A 14080-nucleotide genomic window follows, 5' to 3' on the forward strand; every position below is an offset into this window, starting at 1 on the left:
TTTTTTTTTTTTTTTTTTTTTTAAGATTTATGTATTTACCTTAGAGAGAGAGCAAGGGGAGGGGCAGAGGGAGGGAGAGAGAGAATCTCAGACTCCCCACCGAGCCCGGAACCCAACACAGAGCTTGATCTCAGGATCCTGAGCCAAAATCAAGAGTCCGATTGAGCCACCAAGGTGCCCCCATATTCTGGGCCATTCGTAAGGGAAATGCTCTGGCCTATGATTAGGAATGGTGTTATTAGCACTGCATACGATGGTGGGAGGAGGCCACCAATTCCATCACATTAATTGGGGCACACTTAAAGAGAAGATCTTTGAAAAGACAATGCCCTTAGGGACTCCTGGGTGGCTCAGTCAGTTAAGTGGCTGCCTTCTGCTCAGGTCATGATCCCAGGGTCCTGGGATCAAGCCCCATATCGGGCTCCCTGCTCTGCAAGGAGTCTGCTTCTCCCTCGACCTCTGTTTCTCCCCCCACTTGTGCTCTCGCTCTGTCTCTCTCAAATGAATAAAAAATCTTTAAAAAAAAAAGAGAGAGAGAGAGAGAGAGAGACAATGCCCTTAGGCAAAAGAGAGCTTCATAAACCGTGTCAATCTCTAGAGTGTTGGGGCTGTTTTGATGCGGTAGTCAGTTCCATGTTAGTACACATACCCAAGGGGCCCGGGGCAGGAAAAGGCAAACATTCCCTTTGCAGAATATAGGAAATCTCCCTCGGTGTTCATTCCTGTGATTCTTCAAGACAGACACACTTACGACTGTGCAGGATTTGTTTAGGTCTCGATGCTTATAAAATAGCGCAGGTTCTCATAACATGGGTATTGGGTCTGCACATTCCTTCTGGAGAGAGCTCACCTGCTCCAGGTTGGAGCGGAGGGAGGCTGTGAGTTCCCATCAGCTCTGAGGGTGTCCTTCATCCGACCTCCCCCTTGAGGTGTTGGCAAAGCCTCTTGCTCATCATGGCTCCCGAGCTGAACGGAGCCTGCTCTTCTCTGGCATTCAGCGAGTTAAGGAGTTGATGTTAGAAAAGGCATTTTTGGTGCTGGGGAGTCAGCCAGGAGAAGACAGTTCTCTAAATAACTGGCTGACAGGTTGCTTTGGTTTAATTTGATTTACATTTTTGTTTGAAGATTATCTTTTTTTAGAAGACTTCATTTTTTTTAGAGCAGTCTCAGTGTCCTAGCAAAAATGAGAGGAAAGTACAGAGATTTCCCACATACCTTCCCCCCCAACTCACGATCTCCCCATTATCAACATCCCTGGCAGAGAGGGGTGCCCATTACAATCAGTGAAACTGCACAGACGTATCATCACCACCTGGAGCCCATCAGTGACATCAGCTCCACTCTTTGTGTTGTATGTCTGTGGGTTTGGACATACATATAATGATATGTGTCCACCATGGTAGTACCTCACAGAGGAGTTTCACTGCCCTGAAATCCTCTCAGAAAAAAATGCCCAGGACATGCAGCCCGCTCTGGTCACTGTGGCTAGACGTGGCTCTCATTGAACCATATTTCCCATCAGCCTGGGGAACGTGTTTGATCATCCCTGCTTTTAGTGACTGCCTCCCTGAAATGCTTCTGCCCTATGAAGGCTTCATTCCCTTGATTGTTTGGGTGAAACCTAAGAGCAGCTGAAAGCTGACAGTGACAGAATGTCTGTCACATGCAGACTATGATCATCAGACTCCAGGTACTACTGGATTTCCTTCCCAAGAATCTTTGCTGTGAGCAAATAGCATGGTGATGGGGCAACCACAGGTTATCACCTGTGTGCTGCTCCCATGAAAAGGTGTGTTCTTTGCTAAACCCACTATTTAATGGCTCACAGCAGGTGCCATTCCTGGTTGGGATTTGGTGTGATACCCATCACAGAGAGGGGAACTCTCATTTTGTGGGATCCTAATATACAAGAAAGAAAGAAAGAGAGAAAGAGAGAAAGAGAGAAAGAGAGAAAGAGAGAAAGAGAGAAAGAAGAAAGAAAGAAAGAAAGAGAAAGAAAGAAAAAGAAAGAAAAGAAAAGGAGGGAAGGGAAGGAAGGAAGGGAGGAATCAATTTTCCAAATGCAGCTTCCAGTGCACGTTTACACTGACAGCTAAACCCCGTCAGTAAAGGAAGGAAGAAAAGAAAAGAAAAGGAAAATAGTCATTTATTCGTTGAGCAAAATACATACCTAACACCTAACTTTTCTGAAGCAACTGGGAGGAAGATATCCCAGCGAGCAGCAGAAGGAAATAAATCTCATTTACAAGATGACCATTTTGTGCAAGAAATGGGGAATTCAGTGCTACTGGAACATGGATGGAGAAGGGGAATTACACGGGCCTGGACGGGGTGGTGGCTGTGTGCTAGTGAGTCTCGTGTGGGTCATTCCTGAGCTCCCCGGGTCTCAATCAAATAAGATTATGCAGGCCACCAGGGACACAAGGCTCTGTGCCAGTGCCAGGCAAGTAAGTCATAAGGAAACTGACTTGTCAGAACATTAATTTTCCTCAAATGTAGGAGACAGTGGTCTTCTATTAAAAATCGCGTCCGGGGTCACCTGGGTGGCTCAGTCCGTTAAGTGTCCAACTCTTGATTTTGGCTCAGGTCGTGATCCCAGGGTCTTGAGATGGAGCCCCGCCTCAGATTCCATGCTCAGCGTGGAGTCTGCTTGAGATTCTCTCCCCCTCTCTCTGCCCCTCCCCCTTCTCTAAAATAAATAAATCTTTACAAAATAATAGCATCCAAATTGCACGTGCACATTTAAAATAAACACTAACCTAACTTTAAAGATAGTTGGGCTGTGTACCAGCTCCCCCAAAAAGGCACATTGACTCACCGGCCAAGTGCGAAGCACTCAGCAAAGGTGTGCTTGTGTTTGACCTGGACACAGGAGGCACCAGACTCTGAAGATAAAGGTCAAAGTGATGCAGTCAAAGTTAAGAGAGAGCACAAGTTACCATGGTAGGAATCTATCTAACCAGTATGCACGTCATATTGATATCACCTGTCCACACCTGTCCAGGTAATAGCTCGTGACATCACACATAGCCAGAAAAACTGTCAGGCTCCCAGCCTCTGCGCATTTCTTTCTAGGACTAGATGCTCCAACTGGCATTGCCTTCTGAGCAGTTTGAAAAGCTGAATGCCTTAGACTTCTCTAAGTCTTAGTCTCTTCAGTTGGCATAACCCCAGTCTATCCTAGATCACATACTGACAACTTTTGCAGACCGTGGTGGCTGTCTGGCCCCAAGAGGCATTTGGGTTTTGTGAGGGTGAGCCCCCAGGATTTGGGGGTTTGGTGCCATCATCCTGATGACTCGGCTTCTGACTTGTACATGGGATGAAGGTACCCCTTCCCTTTCCATTTTGCTGCTCTCTGGTTCCCTCTGGCCTCACTTGACAGCCTGAGGACCCAAGCTTCCCTAAGACCAGATTCTTGTCGGTGACTCGAGCCTTGAACCTAGACCCCTGCCTCTGACCCACAGACTTCTCTGCCTGTGGCTTCTTCCATCTCCTGGTCTCTCCATTGTCCTTTGGGTGTTCTGCCTGTGTGTTCCTTTGCACCCGACCTCGTCCATAGGGGCCACCTCTTGGATGTCACAGAAAGCTACAAGACTGCACTTTCTCCCAGGACTTGCTCTGACTTGATAGCCAGATTTTGCCCTGCTCATGGCTTGGGGAAACATCTTGGCCTTGGTTTCACATATGAAACTAAGCTACGTTCAACCAGTTTAGGATTTGACTGTACCTGCAAATTAAGTGTGTTCATTTTAACATCATATCCAGAAGTGGTTACCTTTTTTAAAAGAAGATTTTATTTATTTATTCCAGAGAGAGAGAACGAGAGAGAAAGAGCGAGCAGAGGGAGGAGCGGAGGGAGAGGGTCAAGCAGGCTCTGCGCTGAGGAAGGCGCTCGATCCCAGGACCCTGAGATCATGACCTGAGCCGAAATCAAGAGTGAGACACTTAACCAGCTGAGCCACCCGGAGGCCCCCAGAACTAGCTACCTTAATGTAACTTGTAAACTCAGCATTGAGGGACCCATTTATCTAATCAGCACATTTGTACTGAATGCTCATTTCATGAGTACAAGGAGTAAATCGGTTTTCAAAGCGTGGTCCCTGACCATCAGCGGCTGCATCCCTGGGAACTTGGTAGAAATGCAAATTCCCAGACGAGTCCTAGTGATTCAGAAACCTTGAGAGAGGCCAAGCAATCTGACTTTGACCATGCCCAGACTTTCGGATTAAAGGTTAATCTTTGAGAACCCCAGCTGCAGGGCATGCCACCGGTTCTGCTAGAGGTACCAGGATGAGCACACGGTCCCCGAGAGGGAGCCCAGGGTCGCGCTTGCACGATGGAAGGAAGAGAGCCGTAGGAATGGATAGTGGCTGCAGCTCAGGAATGATCCTCCACGGCCTGACCACAGGAAGGCTTTGCGGTTTAGCTAGAAGCGCGTCCCGGAGAGGGGCGACTCGTCACCTGGCCCAGCTTGACGGAAATAGGGCGCGGCCTCCCTGACTTCCCTGTCCCAGCCATGTGGTCCCCAAGAGCCTGCTCATGTCCTCGGGTCCTGAGTGCCTCTGCATTTGGGGCAGGGGTATGGGCACAGGCTGACCATCACTCTGCCTGGCTCTCTGCCAGGATTTCAGAAAGAACCGCGTGGGAAAGAACATCAGCTTTTTCTTATCAAAGCCACAGACTCCTGCCAAAAGGTTTCATGAAGTCTATAAACATTTGGGCAGTAATAGTTTTGTTTTTTTAAAGAAAGATGTATATTGGGTAAATAAAATATATTACCAAAATTCTAAAAAAAAAAAAAAAAGATGTACAAAAAATTTAAATACTTTCAAGCTTAAAAATAGAGATCACCACAAATAACAGGAAATCAATTTCACTCCTACATTCTGAGCACTTAAGAGGCATTTTGGGGTACAACAGATTGAAGAGGTTGGCGGGGGGAAGGATGTTGAGGAGAAATTGGGAGAGAAAGCCCCAGAGACCCACCTCATGACCCTCCTCGACCACCATCAACGTGGTTTTGAGTGGCCAGTCCTCTTTATTACTTGGGATCAGAGAGAGAGAGAGAGACTGCAAATGGTGTTTGTTTTTGTCTTATTCAGGCTGCCTTAAAATACCACAGACTGGGGGCTGCCACAAAGGACATGTTTCCTCACAGCTGTGGGGGCTGGAAGCCCAAGGTCAAGGTGCCAGTGGGTAGATCTCCTTCTGAGGCGTCTTCCTGGCTCATAGGCAGCCATCACTGCTCCGAGTGCTCATATGACCTCCTCTTTGTGGGTGCACAGAATAAGCTCTCTGGGCCTCTTCTCGTAAGGACACTAATCCTGTCCGATCGGTGCCACCCTTATGACCTCATGTAACCATAATTACATTCTTAAGAGGCCCCGTCTCCAAATACCGCCACACTGGGGGTTAGGGATTCACCATGACTTTGAGGAGGACACAGTTCTGTTCATAGCGGTGTTAATGCTGGGTGTCCACCGAGGTCCAGGGGATGTGCTTTGGATTCTTAGCAGTGATGGTTTAGTCAACTTTCTTAGTACACCTGATTCTTCTTTTGACATTCGGAGGGTGTCTGGTTGCCTTGCTTTCCTTCTTTGTAAGATTGGGGGAATTTGATGGTGCAGTCTCAAGGATGCTACTTCGAGTGTTGGGATATCTCAGTATTTGCTGAGAGCAGGGTGGAGTGTAGCCACATACAGACAGGAGATGCTCTGCTCTGAGCCACGTAAAACATCTCACCACACAGAATCCCCAAACAGAAAAGACCGGAACAAATGAACTCATGTATTTCGCAAACTCATCACCCTCTACCACATGCCTGGCGCTGTGCTCACTACCTCACAAGTGTTCATTCATTTAAGTCTCTAACAGGTGGACATTGTCTGTATGCCCTCACCAGTAAGGAAACCGAGGCACAGGGAGGCAGGTCTGAGAATCGGTAAATGGTGGTGCTCGGACTCCATCCCAGGCAGCTCCCCTCAGGTGCCTTCACTGAACTGCCCTGCTGATATGGGAAGGATGCCCACACCTCACAGAGCTGGTGTGTGCAGAGCTGCTGATCCGAGGCAGGTGCCGCTGCATCCAAGGGCAGGTGCGAGGTGAGGAACTGTCAGGCTCAGGAGGTGATGAGAATGTGTACGAGTAAGTAGGCAACCTCTTCCAGTCTCTGGAAAGTTCTTTCCTGTGGCCCAGTGGCATAGCGACCCACTGAGACCCTGCGGAAGGTGCACACTGACACCCGGGTAGAGACACTACTGACCTCTGCAGGCTGCGCTCTACACATCCATACAGGAAGCCCGCAGGGACCAGGCCGTGCCTCTGTCCATCCTTGGGTGCTGCCATTATGCTTTGCCTTTCCTCTCTTTCTGGGTAGATTTTTCCAGTGGCATCAAAGACGTTTTGGAAGAACTGGCATACTCTTGGGAATTTAGTATTTTTAAATGCCAGCCAATAGCAGATTCACTGGTGGGGTGAAAAGTGGCAGAAAGTCTAACCCCCCTCCCCCCCACCTCATTTTGCATGGACGTGATCCTAAAAAGCAGCCTGCAGTGGAAAAGTAGTAAATGGGGTCGTGTTTCAAATGAGCCTGGGGCAGGGTCACACAAAGTGGCCGACCCTGCAGGAAGCGTTGCAAGATGAGCTCATGCTTTTGGACCCAGGTCCTCGTGTTTGGACTGGTGCATATCGAGCTTCTCAAGTGCAACACAACTTTGGTCCTCATCAGGATGCCGCATCGCTCCGGGAGTCACAGATGCAGACGGCCCGAAGGAGAGCAAGACAGCTATCAAAACCTGAGCTCCTCTCACCCCAAAACTTCCTTACTTGCCTGTGGGAAACCCTCTGTCCTGGCTTGGGTTCTTCCACTGGGAAAGGATGGTGTCCGATTTGCTTGTCTAAGTTGAATTGATAATAGACTTTGTGTTCTTCATACCATTTAAGCACATTTGATGGCCGGGCTGGGCATCTGGTGTTGGGTTTTATGATCATGCTCTTATATTAGTGTTTTTTGTTTCTGTTTTTTTTTTTCTTTTTTGCCTTCTCCTCCCCCAAATTTAATAGTAAATTTGAGGAGATAGTTCCCCAGCACATAGAATTTTCTGCTTGGGAACTTTTCCTTCTTCTCTCCCCCCAAACATTTTGTTGAGAAACTGCTTCCATTTCCAAGTGTTGAGAATGTCACTGGAAGAAATTCATCCTGCATTAAATGAACTATCGAAAGCCAGAATGGATCAGGCGATTTGGGGGGGAAATCCACCAGACACACAAGGCAGAGATTTGGGCGGCCCATTATTTATTCAGCCAGAAAATGGGTACATCACTGTGCTAGCACATTTAATCAGTACTGGCTTCGATGATAGCAGGATGGGTTTATTCTCAGTGATGGAGAAAAATACACCCTGCTCCAGAGCTGACTGCTCCTTTTCAGAGCATCTAATTCACTGTTTCAAACATGTTACCGATTAGTGGGTTCAAAGAACAGAAAGTAACATTAGTAGCTTTTGTGTTCTTTGTGATTTACATTCTAAGACTGACTCAAACTTTGACAGTTCATTTGTGGGAAAGGAGCGAGCATCAGATGGACCAGGGTCCCAAGCTCGCTCTGCCTTTTCCTGGACACCTCACCTCTCAGACTGGGTGACAAGGAGGGGGAGCACGTGAGTGACATCACGGATACACAGGGAGCGGTAACAAATAGTAGGACCTCATTTTAGCATTGTTAGAAGTCTGTTTTCTGTACTGAGACTTCTCAGTGGAATGTCATCATGCCTTGGAGCCTTCTTGTTGCGTTGCATGAAGCTTGTGATTGGAATAAAGATGACTTTTACCCCGGAGCTGAAGGAATCGGAGTTTACAGTATTTACAGTGTTATTAGCCAGTGTGGCCGTGTGCGCTGGGGCACTTGTGAGCATGCGCACCGCCTTGGCCCCACAAATGCCCCATCAGAGTCCAGGGACCCAGGGGAAATGCTGAGTTGTTTTGTATCAATCCAAGGGGCGCCTGGGTGGCTCAATCGGTTAAGCGTCTGCCTTCGGCTCAGGTCATGATCTCCAGGGACTGGGATCAAGTCCCACATCAGACTCCCTGCTCAGTGGGAAGCCTGCTTCTCCCTCCCACTTGTGCCCTCTCTCACTCTCTCTTGCTGTCTGTCTGTCTCTCTCTCTCTCTCTCTCTCTCTCAAATAAATAAATAAATAAAATCGTGTCAATCCAAGCATTATGACTAGTTTTCAGTTGTAGCAGTTGAATAAGAAGTAGGGCACTTTGAAGGGACTCACTTTGGCTTGGGGCTTTCCCTGTGGTTCTCCTGTCTGGATCCAGGGCCTCCAGCAGCCCACAGCCCTCGGGGTGAGTGACAGGTGCCGGGCTGCATCAGGGCAACCCGGGCACCTGTGTAAACACTGCGAGTCTGCAGTCCGCACCCCCGGACCCCCAGACACCTGGAAAGCATAATTATGGCCAGAAATAATTGCCATGTCAGTTCCTGATTAAGAAATAGGTCACAGGAAAGACCTATGCTTTCATGGAGGCATATTCTCTATTGCTTGGGAGATTTAGGGAAAGAGAGATCAGCTTTAAATATAAAAACATTCTGCCAGGCAGATATAAAAGAGGCAAAGGAAATTCTTTGGAGTAATCTGAATTGTTAACTCTCCTCCCTTGGTAAACAGTTCCCTGTGGTGGGGGACATGATGACAGTTTTTGACATTCAAACAAGGTCATTTTCTTAGGTTTTGTTTTTTGTTTTGTTTTTTTTTGTCTTTAAAAAGGCATAAATTTTTTTTAGCTATCATCTTCGACTTAAAATTTTCAGTTTGGGAGCACCTGGGTGGCTTAGTTGGTTGAGTGACCGACTCTTGGTTTCAGCTCAGGTCATGATCTCAGGGTCACGAGATCAAGCCCCAAGTTGGGCTCTGTGCTTAACATGGAGTCTCCTTGGGACTCCCTCTCCCTCTGCCCCTCTCCCCTGCACTTTCTCTCTCTCTCAAATAAATAAATAAAACCTTTTAAAATTTGTCAGTTTTTAGGAGACATTATATTTATGAACCACTGAAAATTTAGTCTTTATTAATATAACTTGTGCTAATTAACCTTGTAGGATTCAAGCCAACATATCCATGGACTTAATACAAATAGAACTCTTTTCCCAGCTCTGGTGGTTGCTCTTTCAGGCATGTTGTTTACTAGTGTTGGAAATGTTAGGAAACGCTGTCCAGTCGTGAGCCAGGAATTCATGAGCTGTGATTGCATGACCACATACACATGACCAATTTGCTCATTCACCTACTGGTGCGTGGGTTTGACCCTTACTCAGCTTAACCAAAGGGAGAGTGCAAAAACATTCCTAATTAATGTGATCTGTTTCCCTTTTTCAGCCATGCAATGATGGACCTACTGGTTGAACTTTGTCTTCAGAACCACCTAAATCCGTCCCACCATGCCCTGGAGATCTGGTCTTCGGAAACCCAGCAGCCTTTGAGTTTTAAGCCAAATACTTTAGTTGGGACCCTGAATGTGCACACTGTATTTCTCAAAGAGAAAGTTCCCGAAGAGAAGGTGAAGCCTGCCCCACCCAAGGCACCTGAGGTCAGTAGGACCGGGGCCGGGGTGGGTCGGGGGTGGGGGACACTTTGTTATCTGAGGGCATATGCAGACACCCGTGGCCGAGGTGCTGAGGAAGGGGGCTGGTGGAGCCCCTCTTATCTGAGCAACACAGGCAGACAGCTATTAAAATTTCTACCTCCCTGCTAGGCAAAGTGACGCCCTAAACTGAGCTTCTTTTAGAAGATGGAAATTAACCAACTTTAATAATATTCATGGTTGTATCTTTGTTCCTTTGGCTATTATAGAAGAGGAATCTGTCTAGAGCAGAGCTAGCCGTTGGAACTTTCTGCACAGATGGAAATGGTCTATCATTCTGCACTCTCCAAGGCGGTCACCCCTGGCCACATGAGACTTAATATTAAGCAGCTGCAATGCAACTAGTGTGACTGAGAAACTGAGCCTTTAATTGTATTTAATGTTAATCGATTTAACTTTACATAACCGCAAGTCACCAGCCGATACCTTGTTGAACTAGTTATAGAGATTCTCCTTCTGTTCTGGAGGTCCTCCTGTGCAAGGAAGCCATGGGGAAATGGGGGAAGATTCGAACTTCTTCCTGGAGAGAGGAAAAACAGGAGTTTTCCCTTTTGAGAAACTGATGTCAGAAATGTTTACTCGTTGCACTTGGAGCATATCTTATACATAGATGTATTTCAGGCTTTTGATTATTGATTAAAATGAACTCCAGCTGCTTATGGGATGTCTTCATAAACCTTTGCTGTGGATCTTTTAGCCCCATTTAAACGCTTTTAGATTCTTGGGAATTTTTACTAGATTTTTCTGCTTCTAAAAATGGCGATTTGGCCAACAGTTCATCTTCTATCAACTTTTAGGTTTGGGGGGCTTAATAAATTTTATTTGGTGCCATCTCTACTCTGGAAAGGGGCATGGATCCACCTCAGTCAGATTTTATTCAACCCACATTTGCCGTGGCCCCCTCTCCAGCGTTCTCAGACAATGTTGTGCCAGTAAAGGCCAGGAAAAATTTGACTGCATGAAACTGTGGCATATTACTTTTTTTTCCCAATGGCCAGTGTATCGGTAGACATTCAGAATCAGGTTTAGTTACACTGCTTGTTTTGTTTTCTGATTATGATCTCCATCATTACGTGTCTATGACATGTATGTCTGTTGTATGTCAGTTATATTTCTGTAGCTTAAATATATGTGTGTAGTGTATATATATACATATATATATAAAATACGTATGTACACAGACATATATACACACACCTTATATTTACATAGATATTAATATATTTATGTGGGTCTTTTAGCTATTTAACTAAAACTTCAATATCTTGGGTTTTTTTAGGGTTTTTTCTTTAAATTGAATTGTTCATGCCACTTTCAAACTCTTTTCCTTCACAAAATCTAGGTAAGTGCTTTGTGTCGGGTCTGTTTGGGATCCTTGAAAGGCAGCATAGGTGTTAGATTATAAATCCAGACCCCTCACGATGTCCATTCTCCTGTGTTGTTAGCAGTCTGTTCCTTAGTGAGAGATTCCAAGGGAAGTTCATTGTTCCAGGTGTTTATCGTTCACTTTTCAGTAAGGCATTTCCCCCGTGACCCACTGAGTTTTGGACAAAGGGCTCGGGCTGCACAAAATCTTGCCGTCGTCAGTTCCTGCACACAAGCAGCGGGTGAAGCCCACATTTACAGAATTCTTTCATCCCGGGTGTTCTTCCAGAAATCTGTGCGCTTGGTAGTGAATTACCTGCGAACCCAAAAGGCCATCGTGCGTGTGAGCCCCGAGGTGCCGCTCCGGAACATTCTCCCGGTCATCTGTGCAAAGTGTGAAGTCAGCCCAGAGCACGTGGTGCTCCTCCGGGACAACATTGCCGGGGAGGAGGTGGAACTTTCCAAGTCCCTCAGCGAGCTGGGGATAAAGGAGCTCTACGCGTGGGACAACAAACGAGGTGAGGCCCCCTTGCGTCTTTGGCACCTGCCCTGTAAGAGCACAGGCAGGAAGCAGATGCCCACCGCCTGTGAGGACTCGAGGTCCCCAGTAGACACAGGTACCCGAATTTTCAGGCAACCCAAATGCTGCCCAAGGCACTGTGGAAGTGGGCAGAAAATAAATGTGGTTTATTTTCTGCCCCCATGGCCCTCTGTTGTAATTGTGCCTCTTTCCCCCCCAATCCTGAGCATATCCGGAGCATCACCCTATCTCCTGTGAGCTGCGGCGAGGTAAGTAAAGAAGTAGCTCTTTAACACGTCAGCCATCTTCTCTTGGATTTTTTGTCCAGTTGCTGGTAACTGCGCCCAAGTCTCAAACATTGCTGATCATCAAAACCAGTGGCAAAGGGGCAGCTGTGTGGTTCAGTCAGTTAAGTGTCTGCCTTCGGCTCAGGTCGTGATCTCGGGGTCCTGGGATCGAGTCCCGTGTCGGGCTCCCTGCTGAGCGGGGAGTCTGCTTCTCCCTCTGCTCCTCCCCCTGCTCATGCTTTCTCTCTCTCAAATAAAGAAATAAAATCTGTATTAAAAGAAAAAAAGCAACACACAAAAAACACTGGCAAAACACATTTAGCTCTTTTTCTAAAACTGCCCGCATTAGAGGTTCATGAGATCAGTCCCTGAACACAGCTCATGATGCTGCCTTGGTCTTCCTCACCATCGATGCCAGAGACAACTTACTCCTCGTGTGAATTTGGTACTTGACTTAAGGGCCCCGAGCCACTGGGGAGAATGGCCGCTCAAGAGGTCGGTATTGGCAGGAGACCGATGTGTGTGGGAGCAGAGTTCCCTGATTGACACAATGGGCGGACTGTTTGGGAACAGCTATCAGACCAAAATAAATAAATGAATGACTGAATGAAAAAAATAAATGAATATTCCTTGACCTTAGCATTATTAAGATGAACTTCATAAAAGTGCCTTATTTTCACGAGGCTTGTTTGATATCTGTGGCCTTTTATTTATTCCACAAATACTGAGTAGGTTGGGTTGTTGAAATACATTCCATTTTTTCATGTTTTTCTACTGTTTGTTTCAAATTCTTCCAAGAAAATCTGCTTTTCTTATTACCAGGTTTTTTCTTAAGATTCTATTTATTTATTTCAGAGAGAGAGAGAGTGTGTGAGCATGAGCAGGGCAGGGGGGACGGCAGAGGGAGAGGGAGAAGCAGGCTCCCTACTGAGCACGCAGACACTTAACCGACTGAGCCATCCAGGTGCCCCTCTTATTATCAGTTTTATTGCAAAACCAGTGATCATAGTGGAACCTCCTCTCCTCCCCCCAGTCTTGGAGAGGTTCCTGACCCCTGGTCTCATCTGACATTCAAGAGAGGGTTTTAGCTCAATAGCGTGTAAGATGCACAGACTATCTAGTCCTTCAAAAAAAGTGCTCTGACATTTGAGAGCAATACATCTTGTGCTTTATGCAGCATCTTTTTAAAACTCAGACAAGATTATTCCCAGCATCTGCTACATGGGCCTGGATATAGCGGGTATGTCTGTCTGGTTCTATCAACCCTATATAAATTTGGTTTCTGTGCCTCTTTGGAAACAGCCTTCATTTGGCGAAAGAAAGAAAGAAAGAGGAAGAAAGAAAGAAAGAAAGAAAAAGAAAAAGAAAGAAAGAAAGAAAGGGAAGGAAGACTGTCCTACTCGAGTATGTGAAAGAAAAAAGGCTTACACAAACAACTCTTTCAATTCTCAGATATATCTTGAAAGGTAGATGTGGAACCTTTTTCCCGGGAAGAGTCCTAAAACTTGCCGCCCCATGCAGGAGTGGATCCCAGCAAGCTCACGATCGTCCAGAGCACAGCTGAGGGGACCCCCATAGGTCTAGGGCTCCCTCTTTCCATCCCCATGCAGGGCAGGATACAGGTGCTGTCAGATTTGGAAGCACCTGAGCCCTGAGCCTTGAGTGCCCTTCACTGCCTTGGGCGTCCTCCGAGGGATCCTTCCCTCTGGGGAAAGGGGACCCTTCCCAGCATCCTCCCTGGAAAATAAAGGCACAACAGCCAGCATGGCGGGTGACCTGCTCCAGCCCAGTGGCCAACATCCCTTTCCTCTGGACCATACTGGGCCATGTGCCACGCCTGCTGTGAAGCCTTTGATTATCATCCCTGCCAAATGCCTTTATCCGTACGGGCAGTCAAGTATTTGAGGAGAAAGGAGAACATTCCGGAAGATGCCGTAGGGAGCCCTCCCCTTCTGGCCCCTCTTGCATTACGGGCCCTCCCCCGCAAGCAGCCGCTCCAAGGGACGAGGACCATGGCCGGGGGAGAGGTGTCGCTAGGCAGAGACCCGCCTCCTCTGCAATGCCTGGTGGTGGCAGCTTGAAACAGCAGAAGGCTCTGCTGCCACCTGCTTCCATGGGGCACCTTAGCAGCCAGGCAGCTACGGGCTCTAGGAGATCCAGGGCCAGGAACGCAGGCTGCTCAGCCCTTGGCCTCTCCTGCAGGGGCCCGGGCAACCCCCTTCCGAGGCTCAGGGAGGGGCCGTGGCCACGGTCAGGTGCTGCTG

At 47.3% G+C, this 14080-nt stretch overlaps 1 protein-coding gene across 7 annotated transcripts in view; it reads left to right on the forward strand.

Annotated features, from left to right (window-relative positions):
- The window catches only part of COBL (cordon-bleu WH2 repeat protein), a 277479-nt gene that overhangs the window by 112416 nt on the left and 150983 nt on the right, over window positions 1-14080 (forward strand). For all 7 annotated transcript variants that reach the window (XM_073885054.1, XM_073885055.1, XM_073885060.1 and 4 more), the window contains exons 3-4: window positions 9380-9590; window positions 11299-11527. In XM_073885054.1, the coding sequence (XP_073741155.1) occupies window positions 9380-9590; window positions 11299-11527 (440 nt within the window). The remainder of the gene's footprint in view (window positions 1-9379; window positions 9591-11298; window positions 11528-14080) is intronic.

Source organism: Callorhinus ursinus, unplaced genomic scaffold, assembly GCF_003265705.2.
Source record: "Callorhinus ursinus isolate GAN/ISIS: 27379988/994484 unplaced genomic scaffold, GSC_fseal_2.0 scaffold60, whole genome shotgun sequence".
NCBI lineage: Eukaryota > Metazoa > Chordata > Mammalia > Carnivora > Otariidae > Callorhinus > Callorhinus ursinus.